The sequence below is a fragment of the Pteropus medius genome, unplaced genomic scaffold, assembly GCF_902729225.1.
Source record: "Pteropus medius unplaced genomic scaffold, Ma_sr-lr_union100, whole genome shotgun sequence".
NCBI classification, from domain to species: Eukaryota; Metazoa; Chordata; class Mammalia; order Chiroptera; family Pteropodidae; genus Pteropus; species Pteropus medius.
This window is the reverse complement of record NW_024343732.1, coordinates 5,533,258-5,553,086: the sequence shown is the minus strand read 5'-3', so window position 1 is coordinate 5,553,086 and position 19,829 is coordinate 5,533,258. Positions and strand designations below refer to the sequence as shown.

The 19,829-nt window shown below is 43.0% G+C and overlaps 1 protein-coding gene across 2 annotated transcripts in view; it reads left to right on the top strand.

Moving 5' to 3' along the window:
• ENTPD4 (ectonucleoside triphosphate diphosphohydrolase 4) overlaps positions 1 to 9,683 on the top strand; it is a 30,800-nt gene extending 21,117 nt beyond the window's left edge. For both annotated transcript variants that reach the window (XM_039868138.1, XM_039868137.1), the window contains exons 10-13: positions 1,532 to 1,856; positions 3,556 to 3,641; positions 4,535 to 4,696; positions 5,885 to 9,683. In XM_039868138.1, coding sequence (XP_039724072.1) covers positions 1,532 to 1,856; positions 3,556 to 3,641; positions 4,535 to 4,696; positions 5,885 to 6,113 — 802 coding nt within the window. In that variant the 3' untranslated portion in view covers positions 6,114 to 9,683. The remainder of the gene's footprint in view (positions 1 to 1,531; positions 1,857 to 3,555; positions 3,642 to 4,534; positions 4,697 to 5,884) is intronic.
• Positions 9,684 to 19,829: the final 10,146 nt, after the last annotated feature.

Sequence of the window (19,829 nt, the reverse complement as noted above, 5' to 3'; positions counted from 1 at the left end):
GGCCCAAACTTTAAGAAACACCAAGTCAGAGCCATTTAGTACCACATTTTCCAGAAATTAATATATGTAAATAGGGAAAGCAATAAAAACCTGGTTTTTGTCTACTCCAGGCATTAATTGAATAGTGTTGGTTAAGAAATTGGTAGTCCCATAGTTTCTTTTTTAAAGTGGTTTATTATATAACACATTTTAATATAATTATTTTTTATAATAGTCTTGAAATATTTTATAAATGATATTTAAATCAGAATTTTGTCAAAACACCTTCTTCTGCAACCCTGGTTTTTACTGATTGTTTTAATGTCAGGAAGCTTGTATAATAGACAATTTAGTGGTACTTCTTAATTTAGATATAAGGCAAGCAACTAAACACAGTAGCATGAAGTATACATTTGGTTGGTGTTGGACTTGTATAATAATAATAAATGTTAGCCATCACTTTTTGCATATCATGAATTGAACCTTGAATGCATATTTATCTCTCTGCCATAGTAGTGATGATTGATTTTTTTAATTAAACATTTTTGAGTAGTGGCAAAAACCTTAATTTATTACATTCAGGTATACATAGCAGGATGCCAGATCTTCATGCCTGGGAGTTTCATTGGGAAGTAGTATGCATAGTGCATTTCAGTGAGCAAAGCTGATTTTTCTACGGGACTTCTCAGAGCCTATAATACAGTAGAAGCACTGTTATCTACAGCAATTGGGATGAGTGGTTGATTCACTTTTTAAAAATCAGTTAAAACAGAATCATAAAAATAGAATCAAACCTCAAGCATTTTGTTTTAACTTATGTATTATTTGCCAATCCTTTGCTCTGGACTAAAGTGTTTTTTTAGGCTATGTCTGTCATTTCTCTGGCGTGTACTGCACCCACTCATCTTGACGTCATTTTGTCTTTCTCTAAATACGAAGGACTTAACGACATTTGTGAAACAATTCGATACCCGGTCCATCTAGACTTTTACTGATTTTTCTCAACTCTTTTAAAATCTTGCAAACACATAATTTGATAACAGCTTTCTGGCAATTTGCCTTTATCATGTTTTTCTAAGGCATCTGACCTAGTTTTCACAGGATCAGTTACTTCTTTTCACAATCGCACTTCATTGATATATGATTAAAATCACAATCTCTAGTGGCAGAAATGGGGCTAGGAACAACACAGTGGGTGGGCGTGCACCTGCAGCCAGCAGGAGACAGAGCGGGGCTTACTGACAGCGCTCTCCGCAGCCGGGACACCAGGCTGTGTACAGGGAACAGAAAGTTTTAGATCACCTGACCCGGTAGGTGTTTCACTGGACTCTTAAGGTGCCTGCTGTACGAGAGTGTGTATCATGAATCTCCAAGAGGGCTCAAGTGTGTCTTTCCCTAACTTAATGATCCTGGAACCCTTCTTTATTCCCACAGAATACCTTGCAGGGCTCATGTTCTACAGAACACGTTTTGAGAGGCACTGGCTTGCAGCCACTCCTTCAGAATACAGTTTTCTGTCAGTCTCATGATAAAGTTTCTTTTTGTCCCGTAGGCTGCTAGGTAAGCAGACTGGTCTGGCTCCTGATACTCCATACCTGGACCCCTGCTTACCCCTGGACATTAAAGATGAAATCCAGCAAAATGGACAGACCATGTACCTCCGGGGAACAGGAGACTTTGACCTGTGTCGAGAGACCCTCCAGCCTTTCATGAACAAAACAAATGAGACGCAGACTTCCCTCAATGGGGTCTACCAGCCCCCAATTCACTTCCAGAACAGTGAATTCTATGGCTTTTCTGAATTCTACTATTGCACTGAAGATGTGTTGCGAATGGGTGGAGATTACAACGCTGCTGCGTTTACTAAAGCTGCAAAGGTAACCTTCAAAGAAACCACCTCCTGTGTGCTTTTGAGAGACTGGTGTGGACAGTGGCAGGTCATGTCCTGCCCACACTTTTGGAGGCTCCGGTCAAGGAAAAGGGGAAGGTGGAGGGTGGAGGTGCTCGTGCAGCACGCTGGGAATCCTGTTCCCATGGCTGGGCAAGAGAAGTAGTCACGGCAGAAGCAAAAGGCTCTTGTGAGCCGGTTTCTGCCCACCATTCCGTAAACTTCTCTGGTCATCGGTGGCCTCCAGATTATTTTATATATTACCGTCAGAATTATTATCTGACAGTACTCCAGGACTCCTGTTCTTCTGTTCTCCTTGCCTTTCTGACAGTTTCTTAGACTCTTTCAAAGGTTCCCCCCTTCAAGCCCCTTAAACCTTGGTGATACCAGACTTCCACTCTTGGCTTTCTGACCTTCAAGTTCTCGGATGGTCCCACCCATGCTCATGGATTGCTGCTTCCTCTCAAGAGGAGGCTGCAGTCCTGACCCCTTCGCAGTGCCTACTAGATGTCACAGCTCCAAACACATCCACCGTTTTCTCCCCGCTCTGTTCCTGTTCTGTCGTCCAGTTAAAGGCATCATTAACCATCCGGTCCCCCTCCCTGAAATCCAGGAGTTACAGCCTTCTCCCTGTCACTCCATCCCTCGCAGGACACCCCCGTATAATCAGTCATCAAGCACATTGATAGCGCAGATATTTCTCAAACCCCTCCCTACTTTCTGACCTACTCCTGTCCTAGTCCAGGCCCCTTTCTGTCACCTGCACTATTGCAGGAGCCTCCCAGCTGATCTTTGCATCTGGTCTTCCTCCATTATTCATCTTCCAACCGTTCCCAGAGTGTTGTCTAAACACAAGTGTAGTCACCTGCTCTCCTATATAAAATCATCAGCTTCCTTTTGCTCCAGGATGAATTTCAAATCCCTTAGCATGTCATCCCCACCCTGTAGCCTTGTCTCCCCACCTAGCACTTTATACTGTTCATTTCCTTCACATCTGTGCTACTTGCCGTCTCACCTTCGATCATTTCCACTGCCCGAAATACCTGTCCTCACCCTCTTACCCCAGGATGAGTGCTGTCCTCTGTTCCCTGTTGCAAGTTTCACTGCCTCTCTGAGCCTCAGTTTCTCCATCTTTTAAGTAGACGTTAGACTAGTAGCCATGTCAAAGAGTCGTTTTAAGTATTAAAGTGTTATATTTAGAAAGGCTCTTGTACAGTGCTCAGTAAATGCTAGTTATTAACGTTATTACAAATAACATCAGGAAGAGGTGGCACCCCGCAAGGACAGAGCCTTTTGTAACTGTCCTTGTGTTCCCAGAACTTCGCATGTGTCACCACAGATGTAGGTACTCAGTCTGAACTAGCTAGTGCACCACTTCACTTTTCCAAAAGTTTATGCCTGTCACACACAGTCACAGAGGGAGAAAATAAGCCATCTTGAAGAAGTTGGTTGTGGGCAGTGAAATTCTCTTTAACAATAACTGGCAGAATTTAAAGACAAAGAACAAGCATTGTCTTTGCTAATCAGCAGATATTGTCTTTTTGGTCCACACATGTAAGTAAAGCTTGCGTTTCCTAATTGGAAGGATATGTTTGTCATGAATATGAATTCGGTAAACCTCTTTTAAAATGAAAAGAATGTTTAATAAACAGTTACTAATGATTTATTTTGGGTGAAATTTCTTTCAGGATTATTGTGCAACAAAGTGGTCAATCTTACGGGAGCGCTTTGACCGAGGACTATATGCCTCTCACGCTGACCTCCACAGGCTAAAGTGAGTAGTGGACAGCCAAGTCCAGGGCATTTTTAAGAGACCGCGCATTCACTACTGGCCCCTGGCTTGCCACGCCCTGGCCCCGGCCTGCCTTTTTGTCCTTGTCAGTCACTCTTCTTCATCTACCCTGGGCTCTTTGCAATCGGGATCACAAATTCTTGTTCAAAACATATTTTTGCTCAATTTCGCTATTTTTTTCCTCCTGGAATTCCCCTGTTTATTCTTTGCTTGTTGAAGTCCTGCCCAGACATTAGAGTCAGGTCAGACGCTTTCAAGCCTTCCTCTGCCCTTTTAGCCGGACTCCATCCTTTTGAGTCTCCAGGGCACTCATTGTGTCTCTCTAGTGGTGTTTATCATATTCTACTTTGTTTATAGTTATTTGTTGCTTTTTAAAAATTATCATTCATTATGTCATAAGTGTATTGGCTATCTTATTTGTTATTATATCTTATTACTTGGCTACCCAGTGTTTTGCAAATAAGCCTCTAATAAATATTTAGAATCATAGAATATCAGAGCTGAAAAGGACCCCCCTATCTTCTCATTTTATAATAAAGAAACTGAGGTCCTAAGAAGTTGAAACTTGTTCAGTATTGATTGAATGAGAGAAAGATAAAATGTCTGAGGAAAAAATCTGTCATGGCAACATATTAAGTTACACTGAGACCAAGTTCGTGAGCTGATTGATTTTGACAGGTTAACTGTCATATTGTGGGACACGGGGCATAAACCAAGTAAATCAGCTTGAAATGCATGAGGTTGGTGTGGCTGCTCAGCACTGGCCTCGTGAAGCCTTTGCACCATGTTGGTCACAGAAGGGAAGGCTGTCTCTGTGTGCAGTTCATTTTGACAAATGAATCAGCCCCCCTTCTGTTTGTGCTTGGTGTTTGTAGGTATCAGTGCTTCAAATCTGCCTGGATGTTTGAGGTGTTTCACAGGGGCTTTTCATTTCCTGTCAACTATAAAAATTTAAAGACAGCCTTGCAAGTTTATGACAAGGAGGTTCAATGGACCCTCGGAGCAATCCTTTACAGGACCCGCTTTTTGCCCTTAAGGTATGGCCGTGAATTTGGTCAATGAGAATCAAACGAAAGATCGTTTTCTGCAGTTATGATGCGTCATGGCAGCCATGGTGTGCGGATGTCTGGGGTACTGCTGTTGGCGCTGGCCGTGCGCAGACTGCGGAGTCAGTGAAGTTCGACTTCGCTCTTCCCTCCCCAGAGCCGCCTCCCTTCCCACCCTTCCCATCCCGTCACATGCTGCACAAAAGGCTTGATGATTTTCAACTGTCTGCTCCCTAAGCCCTGCACAGAAGGGTTTATTCCAGGGTTCTTAACCTTTACGGCCTTGGACCCCTTCTCAAAATGTTGTTTTTAATGCTAACACGTAGTTTACTGTGGAAAGCAATGTATTGAAATATATTTATGAAAATATTACGGAAAACAAATATAGTAATCTATGGGATATAGTAATCTACGTTCTTTATTAACACACAAAATAACAATATCTGGCAGCAGAACTAGTACCTTCTGTGATTTCAGTGTAGTGGTGGGTGTTGATATTTTGAGGCATTTACAAAACACCACAGTGTGATATAAAAAAATCTGTGAGTTTCACTAGGAACAAAGTCACAAGTGCTGCTGCTACTACAGTAGTTTGTTGTCCACATGCATGTTCGACAGAAAAACTACATTACAGTCAGATTGGTGCATTTTCCCCTTCAAGTTCACAGACCTGGCTGTCAGTTGACCCCCACGTCAGAACCCTGGTTTACTGGTAAATGAATGTGGTCTTAGCTTTTTTGTTTTTTTTCCCCTCCTCATTTATTTTACCATCTCCCAGTAGCTCTGTTAACTGCAAAAATTGTGAGTCATGGGGATTCCTGATCGCAAACCTGGTTTGATCCCACATCAGCTTCCATGTGTTAGCGAAACCCTCACAGTTCTTCTAAATTCTCTGATTTTTTGTTACCCAAATTATGATGGTAACTACTATATATAGACTTATGAAGACACGTTATCTTGTCGATACTTAAAACGGCCCTCTGTTAGGCCATATTCTCTTACATTTCAGAGATAAGTTAACTGAGTCTCAAAGACAAGGTGACAGGTTTTGTCTGCAGAAACCCAGGTTTCTCCAGCCCATATCCGGTGAATAGACTGTTATGTCACATTCCTTGCCAGATTAGTTCTCTGTTACCTCTCATTAGGTTTGTTTGTTTGTTTGTGTTTCCACGTGGGCAGAGATATCCAGCAGGAGACCTTCCGGGCCAGTCACGCTCACTGGCGGGGCTTCTCCTTTGTCTACAATCACTACCTGTTCTCCGGCTGCTTCCTGGTGGTCCTGCTCTCCATCCTCCTCTACCTGCTGCGGCTCCGACGCATTCACAGGTGGACACTGCGCAGCGGTTCGGCCGCCACCCTCTGGCTGGAGGAGGGCCTTCCGGCCCAGAAGATTGCGGGTACCCTGTGAAGCAGAGTGAGAGAGCCCAGGAAGACTTTCTAACGGAAAAGCCATTTTTGCCTCAGGGTTTCTCCTCTTTATTCTCATTTGGTTTTATTTTTCCTTTCCCTTTTTGTTCCTTGAAACAGAAACAAAATCCATTATTTGTAAACTCTGCCATCCTGGCAATATTGTATTTGGCCCCGTTTTGTATACAGCTTTAAGTTGAGGAGTAAGAAAAAAGGAAAATCACTTCATTTTTGCTGCATAGAATATCTGCCAAAAATTCCTAAGCTTTTCGGTTTTTCTTTAAGGTTTGTTTAATTTTAAACAGATGCACTTTGATATTGGAGGGAAAAAAAAAAAAGCAAAGAGGTCGTTTATCAGACATTGGACTGAAGAGTGATAGTTCTCCAGAACCAAAAACTCACTGACTGAAGTTAAAATGCTTTTTTTCCCTCTATCTTGAAAGCCCGAACCTAGTGAGAGTGACGTTTAGTTTTTATTTATTGTTCAGATCTGTCACTATATGTTTTCTTTGCAGGTCTAAAAAATCAAAATTGTTTATATCCAAAATAGAGAAATATAATACCTAAAATAGAGAAAAAATAGTTACCAGGAGGTAACTTTTTAAAAAATCGATAGTGAAGAGACCTGAAAAATGTGAAATAATGACTAAGAGCACTGTGTGTGTGCGCGCGCGTGCGTGTAAAATGCTAATGAAAGGGAATGAGGGAATAATGTTCTTTCAAAACACACGCTTCAGAATTTACTGTTTCATTTCATTTAGAAAGCTCCCCATTATCATTATCTTTTCCTGACACAGGTAATTACTTTCTTGGGAATTCTCATACATAGTTTTTTAGGTGAAGTTCTTTTTGTGCGTGTGCATATGTGTGTACGTGTGTGCGTGTGTGGGTGTACACACGCACGCACACACACACACACACAGTCTCTTAACTCCAGAACAGTTAAATTCGTCTAGCTGGTAGCAAAGTTATATTTCGAAAACCCTTCGCTTCCATTTCAGAAATTATTCATTAGAGAAAGACTTCCGATTCTCAAGCCCTTCTTTAACTTAGGGGGAAAAGCTGGATTTTTATCCTATTGCCTACTTAAAACCATGGTATACTATATATCAATGATTTAAAAAAGATTACAAATTTATGAAAGAAATGCAAATTATCCTATTCTGTGCTCTTCAAAGTGAATATAATAATACCAATGAAAAAATCATTGGTAGAATATTTGCCTCTCAAATATTCAGAAGATGTGAGGAGCTGCGTGGTGTTACAGCGTCTAATGTGGAGAGAGTTGTTTCAGAGATGATGGAGATAAATGTCCCTGTGAAAGAGCCAGCTTCTAAGTGCTGGTCTCCTAATATTAAGTCCCTGGTCCCTTGGCAAACACTTTCTTATCCAGACCCAGCCACACACAAGCTGTGGCATAGATACACCGGGAGTAGAGTGAGCTGGTGTGCTTCTCGAATTCTTAGATGGTTTCACCCTGTAGACTATGGATGGCTTTAGTGGTCAAGAGGAAGTAAGTTTATACTTTAGCTTTTCTCCCACCAACCGTTTGGAATAGTAAGGCCCTAACCTATAGATTGAAGTTTTTCAGGTGCCTAGAGTATGTGATTTTGCCTTTAAAATCAAAGATAAGCCAGCATGAGCACAGATTTAAATAGGTCTTAATTAAGACTTCATACTGTAAATGGCCACTTTTTGGATAAAGGGTGCCAGCTCTGTGCCGTTCAGGCAGCAGAGGAGAGACAGAGTTGTTCTGCTTTATGCCTGGCATAAGGACCCCTCTGCAAGGACCCACCTCACTCTCCAAAAGAAATCCCCAAGTTAGGGTTCCAAGGCCTACGCAGCCTTAGACTTTGCACAGGTCAGTCCCGTGCTCCCCTGCCGAAGAACTCCCTGGAGAAGGGCTCGGCAGGCTGTGGCCCATGGGGAAAACCCAGAAGACCCTTGAGCTCAGAATGGTGTTTCAATTTTTCAAGGGTAAAGACAAAAAAATAATGAATATGCAACAGAGACTATATGGCCTGTGGAAGGTAAAATATTTACAAAATTTCCCTTTACAGAAGACATTTTCTGACCCCTACGCAAACAGTCACATTCAAGAAAGGATATCACAGTAGCATCCTCTTAATTCAGGAAGATGGTTATCATTTGTGGGCACAAAAAGATGGCCAAGAGAGGTGACCAAACTTCAATCTTAAAATATTTGTTTATGCACCAGAATTTCACTTTTTAACTTTTCCTCTAGATTACTTTCAAGATCAGTTTTCTAATAAACCAGGAAACATGATCCCCAAATTTAAAAAGTGCTGTTCGAGAGGACTCACTGCGAGCCTTGTGCTCAGACGTCTGTGGTCACAAGAAGACCTCACGTAGTTTTTCACCACCCTGTGTCACAGGAGAGAGGACAGTGGCGCTTTCTCTCAGTGGCGCAGAGGTGGCTGGGGTGAGAGGCAAGCCAGGGAGGAGCTTAATTCAGGAGAAGAACTAATGTCAATTAAGGTCTGGCCAAGTAGGCCATAAACTCTGAATTCGTGTAATAGAAAGCAGAGGAAATTGGACTGGTGGGAACTTGCTAAAAGCCTCGTTGCAGGTTGAACGTTCTGTTCGATCTTGGCAGAAGCACAGTACAGTAAACGCTCCTGTTCCTCGTCATATTGTGTGCTGCTCCGTTTTTAACCTCCAGAGGATGTTCTCAAAGGTTTTACAGTCCATTTAAGGAAATCACAGTAAAAGGACAGACTGTTTTGTACAGTGGGTTTTGCATATCTTCACCCTAAACTGCTGAGTTTAGGCAGCGCTCCCCAACCTGGGGGTGAACTGAAGAGGCAGCTCCTGGCTCATCCTGGCCACCCTGGAGGCTGGGAAGAACACTTGTTCACCACTCACTGTCTATACCCGTGCTCTCAGGTTGGCAAGCTCTGGATTAACAGATATTTAAATTTGAAACTCAGGCCTACATAGAATAGTTTTCCTTATAAGGAGCATGCATCACTTAGCAAGAAACTCAAAAAGGCAAATGTGTTTTCCAAGTTTGTTTTCTTTCACCTTTAGAAAAATTTTGCGTGGTAATGTGCAATGCAGCAAAACTACCTATAAGTAAATTATTTTGTTATTTATTTCTATTTCGTTGTTTTGTCTTTTTATGATCTCGATTTTCCCTTTCAATAATAAATGATGTAACCAATCAAGGAGAATTCTTTGTTCTATTACTAAGATTATACTTTACAGTTAGGAATTACAAAAACTAAAGGAGTGTCTTTAAATGTGTTTTTATTTAAATGATGTTTTCTCCATTCAAGGTAAGAATAATTATTTGGGGGGGATCGTGGTGGTGTCATATCACTTTTTATACTTGGCAGCCTCCCACTGTCACACACTCCAACGGGTGTTGAGAATCAAAATGAAGAGTTCATTGATGACCCATCGATGACCCATCGACTTGTGTGACCTTGCTTTCTTGTGGTTTAAATAGATTTTTTTTTCCTGATGTTTTGAGTCTTCTTATCTGTTACAATGCTTAGTTGAACTTGAATCTAAATTCAGTAAAATAAATTGTCAGAGTCTGACTACACACTCTGTGTGGTTGCCGTGTCTGACGTGCATGTGGTGAAGCGCTATTCTATCTGTTGCAGAGGGAGAAGCCTGCGTCCTGCGGCCCAGAAGCCGACTATTTCCACAAGGAGAAGTATTTACCAAGACGTGTAGCATAAGCCATTCACCAGCAATAAAGGCCATACCAGGACAAGCATTTATAATTTGATTTTCAAGTACCTACTACCTATGCATATAGACAAGAAAAATGAAATTGACCAAGTTTTAGGTATTTTCTAAATACTAAAAACAAATGCTGACCTTATACCATTTCGCAATTCAATCTAAACTTAAGCCATTGGCTTATTTCCAGAGAAATATGAACCACATTTTTAATGTTAATAATAACTCTTAGAAGCTACAGCTCTTTTTCAGCTATTTGAGAATATATAAAGAGGTTTTCCTGGAGGAGGGAGGTGGGCCTGAGCCATAACCTGAAAATAGTTGATCCAGACAGATGGGTAGGGAAGGGGACCAGCTGTCAACAACAAAAATAAAGGCCTAAACCATGCGTGACAAGAGGAGAGAGGCAGGCGGACAAGGGGGGAGTGCAGAGAGCGGCGTGAGCTCCGGGCCCCGGACAGCAGGCCGCCGGATAGTAACGTTCAAGGAGAGCTTGCTTGAGGAATTTCGAGGCGGTGCAATAAATACAGGTCTTTGTGCTGGAGTGGTATTTACATTAAAACATCCAAGGCATCTAAAGATGTCTAAATTTTATTCTACTCGATTGAAGGGAAGTACGTGGCTGTTTCTAATGGCTATCCGTGTTAACAGATCTGAAGGACGATGGTTCGGGTTTTTTGTCTGTCATCTGTTTCCATTCCATTCGTCCCATAAATCTGGAATGCACCAGTGGATCTTTTTTTTTAAGCTCCTGATATGCTAATGGTTGCACAAAGGGGCTTGTGGCACTCACTGGTCTGGGGGCACAGAGTCAGACTTCTTATGTAAAGGTCCTCAAAAGACAGAGGGGCGACCTTTAATCCTAAAGCCCGACTTGGCAGGTTCTGCGATTTGCCTGGAGCTTTGGTGTCAGGATGAAATACCTTAAGTGTCCTCGCCACCCCAGCTTGTCTGGGAGGGCCTGATTGCCTCAGCCTGTGATCCAGCCCCCTCTTAAAAGAAGCATTGATCTGTTGAGGTGTTTCCATTTGTTTTCAGCAAGGTTTGTTCCCCTCCCCAGTGCGGCATTGCCTCTTTCTATTAATACATCCATTAAGGTTGACAGTCCTGCCGCGGGGAAAGACGGGGCCACTTGGCCTTCTATCTGTGCCCTTCACCCTTGATCCTGTTTGACAGGTGAATTGCTTCTGGGCTCCAGACTTCACGGCCACTTAAAGGTTTCTGTCAACAGCCTGTCGTGTGTAAGAGACCCAAACAAGTAGCCCAAACAAGAAACCTGGCCTTAAGAAGGGTTTCTGCTCTGAAAAAAATACTGAAAGCTCCTCACAGAACGTAATGGAGATAGGCACAAAAGACAGCCTTCTTGTTTCAACACATAAACTCAGTAAAATGGAGGGAAAGGAGATTTTTTTTTTCTCCTAAAAGAAGGAGAAGGGGAAAAGTTAGTTTGTGGCCAGGTCATTGGCAGACAAAGAATTGTCTTTCTAACTCCCAGTGTGGGACTTACTCTTTCATTGTGTTAGTTCTATTAAGTCCCCATGCTGGCTCTTCTTACTTTTCTCATAGGCTAGTGGTTTTAATACCACATTTCACCTTTCTTTTCCTTCATGACAATCAGTTTGAGGCAGGCATTTTGGGGAACGTGAATCAAACTCTTCTTGCCTGTGATTATATGACAAACTCCAGGAACCAGACTCAGTACTTTCTCCTCCAAAGATTCTGTTTTCCCACCTGGCACAAGCTTTGTTTAAAACCAGATTACAGATTCAAAAAGATTGAGACTCATATGTTCTGTGGGCTCCACTCAGCCTGTAACATCCTTTATTTGGGTCGTGACAGCACAAGAGAATTTTCTGGAATTTCCTGGCTGTTCTCCATAATGTTCAAATTACATTTTTAAATTCTCTTCAACTTTCTGTGACTCTGTTGTCCATCGGTATATCTGTTCCAACCCTGAAACTTCTTGAACATGGATCATGACGTGTTTACTTTCTGTATTTCTATATTTACAACTAATCCAATAAAGAAACACTTTGTAGCATATAGTACTTCATAAATCTTTATAGTAATCAAAATCTAGTTTCTTTGTCAAATCACCTCTAGGTTTCTAGGGTTCATAAAACAACTATTTTATACATTTTTTTATTTTCAGTCTTCTTTCCGGGTGGCAGAGTTTTGTGCAATTGCGAAACCACGTACAATATGATGTGAAGGGCGAAATTGAATTCCAGGCCCGTCTCAGTCATCTGTCCTCTTCATCCCTCCCACCATTAAGTACGTTTAGGGATCATTACATTTTAAAGCTATGTTTAGAAAGCCTAGGAGGACCTAACTTACCTCAAGTGGTTTTCTTTCTTCTTAACCTAATCTTGAAAAAAAGAAAAAGGAAAAAGAAACCCCAGAATTAGTGATGAGTATGGGCAAAGTAAGATGGATGTTTTTCAAAGCCCATAGTAGAGAAAATAATTTCTGTATATTGAACTTATTCTAAGCATAGTTTCAGAATTTTATTCACTCAAAATTGTAAGAGGGAATAGGATAGATTTAGCTACATCAAAAGTAAGGATTTTTGTTTGAAAGCCATCACAGTCCAAGCTAACATGGCAGATTGAGAACAGGGATTAATATATCCATCTATATGAGGTTTCTTGAAAATCAACAAGAAAAAAATCAAAAGAAAAAGGCTATTGATAGGTGATTCACAGAAGCACAGGCCCAAATGATTAACAAGAAGAGAGAAACTGAGTGGGCTGGAGAAAAGCAAATGAAATGAAAGAGCCTCTATGTTATGCCCCTCAGAATTGCCAAACTTAAAGTGTTGACAGTGATGTGGAGACAGTCACTTAGGTATTGCTGTGGTGGTGAACTGCGGGCACCCTGGAAAGCAAGCTGGCAGCACTTTAGCTGTGAGCATGTCCAACAGCTAGTGCTCCCCAGAGAAATGCCCACCTGGGTCCATAAGGGGACTACAGAAGGATGCTCTCCACCGTGCTACTTGAGTCACTGTGTTGCTGGAGGCAAGCCGCTCTTGGATGGGCAGAAGGTAGCAGATGCATGCTATGGAGACAATGTAAGAGACAATGAATTTTAAAAGGAATGTTGAATCTTTAACAAAGAAATGAAATTTGTAGCTTAACGTCATTTATGTAAGTGTAAAGCACACAACACTGTAGGTCCTGAGGATGTGCATATTTTGACTATATGGGGGATACTATTTGCTTATGAAAGGGGGACAAAAGATAAAACTGGTCTCCTTGTTTTAGGCTGACCAACTGTACCCATTTGCTCGAGTCCTTCCTGGTTTTAGTGCTGAAAGCTTCACATCCCAGCAAAGCCCTCAGCTCACAGCCAGTGGGGCGGCTGGTTACCCTTCCACCACCAACACCTCCACCTGGTATCTTCAACATGGCAGCCTTGAAAACCCTAAATCAGACCACACCAACCTACACATCACTCAAAGAAGAACCAAAATCTTTATAATGGCCTATCAGGCATACACAGTATGCCTCCACACCTCTCTGACCTCCTCAAATTTCTCTCCCCTACTCACTCTGCTCCAGCCCCGCTGGCCTCGGAATTTCAATGGCTTTCTCTCGCATTGAGGCCCACCCGGCCGCCTTCTTAAAACTGAAAACACCTACTTAAGCTCCTACCCCTCCCTCTTACCCTGTTTCAGCTTTTTCCTCATGGTAACTACCTCCTTCTCGCATGCTCTGTATTCACTGTGCTCCTTGTAACTCTCTCTACTAGAATGTAATTCGCCGGGACGGGAGTTTCCGCTTGTTTCCATGTTGTCTCTCCAGTGCCTGGCATAGGGTCTGACACACAGCAAAGGCTCAATAATATTTGTGGAACATAAGAAAAGGTCTTTGAAGGAAGGGGTAACAGTGGGCTGAGGACTAAAGAGCAGGCTTAGCTCCACTCTGGGGCCTGGGTGCAGGAAGCAGCTTCCTTTATTGGAAGGAAAGAAAGTGCTTCTCATGAAGAATCAACATGATAGCATAATCATGGCCTTTGAGGTGCCAGGCGGGCTGTTCTAAGTACTTTATTAACTTATAGAATCCTGAAGACAATATCATAAGGTGGTTTATTCATTATCTTCGTCGTACAGGTGGAGAAACAGACACGCAGATGTTCTATAACTTGCCCACAGCTGCATAGCTGGTAAGTGGTGGGGCTCGCAGCCTGGCCCCAGCCTGTACCCGAGAGCTGCACTGTTCAGTTTGGCAGCCACCAGCCACATGTGACCAGTCCTAGTTATGATGGGCTGTAAGTGCAAACTATACACCAGATTTCAAAGGCTTAGTACAAAACAAAAAAGGTAAACTATCTCAATTTGTTTATATTGGTTACATAGAATGTGATAATATTTTGGCTATATTAAGTTAAATAAAATATGTCATTAGACTAATGTGACCTGTTTCTTTTAACTTTTTTTAATGTGGACACTAGAAACTTTTAAATTACCTGTATTCTCAAATTATATTTCGATTGGAAAGCACGGTCCTCGGACCTGCGGCATCCGTGTGGCCACGGCCCCATAGAAGTGCCAAAGCTCGGGGCGGGTCTAAGACCTGAACCACAGTCTTCATTTTACAAGATCTCCAGGTCACTCACAGTGCACACTGAATGCTGAGAAGTGTTGCTTTAGACCAGGAGCCAGCAAATATTTTCTCTAAATAGCCAGAGAATGAACATTTCAGCTTAGCAGACCATAAGACTTCTGTCTGAAACTTACTTCACTCTGCTCTTATAGTGTGAAATGAGTCATGGGTAATATGCAAATGAATGGGTGTGGCTTTATGCCAATAAAACGTTTTTTTCTTTACAAAATGCGGCTGGTGGGCCCATCCCGCCCATGGGCAGTAGTTTGCCAATCCTGACTCTAGGCCACTACCCTATGCTGGGTTTAATGTTAGGAAAGGACCTCCCGCCTCCAAGATACCACCCTCTGCCTTTCATTTCCTTCCGGACCCCTCTTGAGAGTTGCAGGCCCTTATTTCTGTTTCCTACCAGATGTTACTTAGATGACCCATAGGATCCTAAACTCAAGCCCAAATAGGAACGCTTCATGCCCCATACCTCCTCTCTCTATGCACCACTCAGCCAGAAACGGGAAGTCATTCGAAATGATTTCTGTCACCCTCTCTCTCTATCTAAGCAGTCACCAATCAAGTTTCAGATCCACCATTTTTGTTTGTTTGTTTGTTTTGGATATAAGATTCCAGGTGCAGCTCAGTCATTCCATCTGGATAGTTTCCTCTCAGAGGCTGACCAAGGGCCCCATTGACAAGTCTGAGTGGTTTCCAGATCAGGGGCTGAGTCTGACTGTGTTCCAGCTACAGAAAGTGATGTCGCCACCTAGCGGCTGTGGGTCCACACCAACTCGCTCGCTCTGTGAACCTGAACAACAAACAGCCATAGCTTCAACTCGACTGTTAGTGGTGTCAACTCAGCACGTAAAGTCAGGAGGCTAGAAATAAGTGACAAAGGGTCTTGGGGTTTGCAAACCCAAAAACACAATTAGACAGCACCCAGTGGTTTCTGATGAAGAGAGAAAAGCTAAGTGTTCTTACAGCAAAATGTACATTCTTGAGAAGAATCGGTCCTGCATTCTTAGCCTCTGTATTGGTCCAGTAATCTTCCAGATGAGTGGCGGTGTGGATACTGGATGTCAGGTGGTCGGGACAGATGAACGTTCTTTCTGAAGCTGGAGTGAATCTGGAGGTTAAAAGTGTAAGAGTCAGATGACAGGAAGAATGGCCCTACCCTTGCGACGTGGGCAGACGTGGGGGAGAGGGTGAGGAGTGTAGTTTGGGACACAGCACAGTTGCGCTGTCACTCAGATATGCCCAGTGGTGAGGTTAAGCATAGAATTGGACACAGGAGTCTAAAGAGTACCCCAGAGGGCAGGAAGTTGGCAGCATCCAGAAGTAGTTAGAGCCAGGAGCCTGGGTGGGATCCCCACATTGAGCCCTGGGGCCCTCGGACACTAAGAAGTCATTACAATAAAAAAGAGAGTGTTTGCCTTTAGGGTAGGGAGGCAGTTTTGGGAAAGAGCTTGTGGTTTGTGGAGATGCTTCCAATATGACAGTAATATTCTAATTCTTGAGCTGAATGATAATTGTATGGGCGTTTGCTTTATATTAATTTATGATGCTCATATTTCTATTTTAGGCACTTTTCTGTATATAAGTTATATGTTATAACTTTAAAAATTTTGAGATGATAGATAGATAGATAGATAGATAGACAGATGATAGACAGACAGACAGATCAACAGACTGAATGGCCAGAAGTTATTTATGTTGAATCATAGTGAGTGGCTTTTTAAAAAAATATTTATTATTATTCTTATTCTTATTATTTTATTATTATTATTATTATTAATTTACTTCAGCTCAAGAATGCCAGGGATGATTCCAGTTCTCAAGATAGAAGCTCTGTGGAGACAGGGGCTGCTGCTGCATTGGCCTGAGCATCCCCACTACGGTCTCCTAGCAACCCAGGAGGAGGCTGGTAGCTGGGGACGGGCCTCTAATTATGGTGACTTCCTTTGAGTTGCTCCTCTCTTCATAATCATACCTAATAACCACAGAGCAACTTCCCTCTTTAAAGCTCATGCGCTTTTTATTTCTTCCACCTTCTCAACAGCTCTGTGAGATAGGTGGGGAAGATATAATTATTGCTCAGTCTACAAGGAAGAACACCAAGATTCAGAGCACACAGAACAATGCCATTATCATAGCTAGGAGGGTCTTTGTTATCTAACCCAACCCCATATTTCCTGGAGAGAAAACCTGGGACTGGAACTCAAGTTGCCTGGTGTTCCTGACGCTCTCCGTGACACTGATCCGTCATTCTGGAGGAAGTGGCTCTGGTTGCACCTGGCGCGTCATCAGCTCCAGAGAATGAGAATAAAAAGGGAAATAAGATCTTAGTCTTATTATGAAAATAGTTTGACCTCGTGGATCTCCTAGAAGATCTTGGTAACCCTTCCTAGCCCCCTAAGCACACATTGAGAAGCCCTGCTAATCTAGAGCATTAGGGGCCAAGTGGGGGACAGATGGTCACCTGGAGACAAGTCAGGGTGGTGGCTGAGAGAAGAGTGTTGGGAAGACATGACGTTGTTCACATATCTCTTAGGGCACCTTAATTTACCAGGCAGATCCCTTTGGTGGGAAGGCAGTAGGGGCTCAGCGAGTGAGCTGTGTGTGAGGAAGGGGGTGTGACCTTGGAGGGGAGAGGACAGAGAGGAGAACCCAGGGTCCCAACGTTGCCAGCGGCCAGCTGTGGCTAGGAAGCCAGGGAAGGAAGCAGCTCTTATGTGTTTGTCTCCGTCTGCTCAGGCTGCTGAAACGGAACACCGCAGACTGAGATGCTTAAACAACAGACATTTATTTCTCAGAGTTCTGCAGGGTGAAAGTCCAAGATCAAGGTGCCTGTAGACTTGGTTCCCGGTGAGGAACTGCTTCCTACCTTGCAGATGGCCACCTTATTGCTGTGTCCTCACATGGCCGGGTGAGAGACAGAGGGCTTTGGTGTCTTTTCCTCTTCTTATAAAGCCATGAATTGCATCACAAGTCCCCCACCCTCATGGCTTCATCCAACCCTTATTGCCTCCCAAAAGGCCACATCCAAACACCATCACAAAGGGGGATTAGGGCTTCAATATATGAATTTAGGGGATACAATCTGCAGCAGTGTTCCTGACATTTTGGTGACTAGTCCTGTCAGGGTTTAGGGACTTTTTTTTTGAACCGTGGATTCCTCTGAACTTTCTATCCTCTCCAGACATTTAAAATAAGGCAACTGCCCCAGGGGCCTCATCTTGGGTCTTTTCCCCCAGGAGTAGGGGGCTGGTGGGCAGAGCAGGATTCCTCTTCCTCTCCTGGGGTGCTGAACTGGGTCTGGGCATGCAGGAGTCTCGTAAATGCCAGTGGCTGGAATGGAACAGAGTCAGGCTGTGTCCTCAGCCAACCCTGAGTCACCTGGGCAGGCCGCTCAAATGCTTTTGGGGAGACGGTAAGGCTTTGCTGGGCTGTGGCCTGGAGCAAGGGCCTTGCCAGATGCCAGCACATCAAGCTGCAGAAAAGCTTCCATTTTTGTCTGGTACCACCCCCCCTCCCACACCTCCTCCCTATTTTGGCTGCATCTTTGAGACGAGGTGGTCAGAGCTGGCAGAAGCCAGGTGTCTGGGAATGAGATTTAGACCTGTTTTCTTTCTTTCTTTTTTAACTTTTTTTTTCTCTAAATGACTGTGCTAGGTGAGTCTCCCTTTTCTCTTAGCAGGAGACTTTCCTGGTGGAGAAGGATAGCGAGAAATGAGGAAAGCAGCACAATTATAATGTGGGCAAAGTTTGTCTTCAGAACCTGTCACCCATTTTCTGTGCCTTTGCCAGATTTCCAGGGTTCATTCTATGCTCAGCCCAATCCCACCTGTTCCCAGATGGCCCAGATGTCAGGGCTCCTCCCTGAGCAAAGATTACGCTGTTTTCCCAGGCGGGTGTCTTTCTCTCGCCAGTCCCACATGGCCGAGCCTGGAATGCATCCCCCCTTCTTTCCTGCCTGTCTAGTCTCTACCCTTATCTCACCTCCCACCCCGACCCATGAACACCCCCCAGACTCTATGCCGCCTGCCCCTCACTCTTCAGTCCCTCTGATCTCTGCTCACTGCATAGTGTCAGGCTTTTTGCACTGAATCTCATCCTGCTTTGTCCTGTTATTGAATGTCTATGTGATCCTCTCTCCCAAGTCACAATGTAAGGCCCTTGAGGGCTGCATCAAGTTTTATTTATTCCTAGTACACACACACACTCACACACGAAGGTATGATGATAATCTAAGTGCTTGGTGAAAACTGTTCAGAAAATAAGAAGACAAGCCACACACTGGGGAAAAAAATCTTTGCAAAACACATCTGATGAAGGACTGTGTCCAAAATATACAAAAAATTCAAAACTCAACAATAAGAAAACAAACAACCCAAATGAAAAATGAAGAAAATGTCTGAAAAAAACACCTCACCAAAAAGATAAGCAGATGGCAAATGAGCATATGAAAAGATGCTCCACATCAGATGTCATTAGGATAATGCAAATTGAAACAGCAATGAGACCCCACTACGGACCTATTGGAATGGCCAAACCCCAGAGCATGACAACATCAAGTGTTGATGAGGTTGTGGAACAATGGGGACTCCCATCCATTGCTGGTAGGAATGCAAAACGATACCGTCACTTTTCAAAAAATTTTTAAAAGAATTTGAACCCAAACTGACGACATGCACCAGGGAGCAACATCCAAATGCTCCCATGGCCACTTTGGAAGACAGTTTGACATTTTCTTAGCAAACTAGACAAACTCTTTTTTTCCCACAATTACTCTGCTCTTTTCCTAATTGTTTTTATTGTGGTAAAATACACATAACATAAAATATGTCATCTTAACCATTTGTAAGTGTACAGTTCAGTGGCATGAAATACGTTCATTACATTGTGCAACCATTACCACCATCCGTCTCCAGAACTCTCTGTAACACCTTATAACTCCAGCTCCTTTATCTTGTAAAACTGAAGCTCTGCACCCATTAAACAATAACTCCCCATTCCCCTCCCCCAGCCCCTGGCACCCACCAGTCTACTTTCTGTCTCTATGAATTTGATTGCTCTAAGCACCTCATATAAGTAGAATCATACAGTATTTTTCTTTTTTGTGACTGGCTTACTTCAGTTAGCATAATGTCCTCCAGCTTCATTCATATTGTACCATGTGTCAGAATTTCCTTCCTTTTCAAGGCTGTATAATGTTTCGGTATATGTATATACCATTTATTTAAGCTAAACATACTCTTGGCATTCAATCCAGCAATCACACTCCTTGATATTTACCCAAATGGGTTGAAAACCTATGTTCGCATAAAAACTTACACGTAAATATTTATAGCAGCTTTATTCAGAACTGCCCAAACTTGGAAGCAACCAAGATGTTCTTCAGTAGGTGA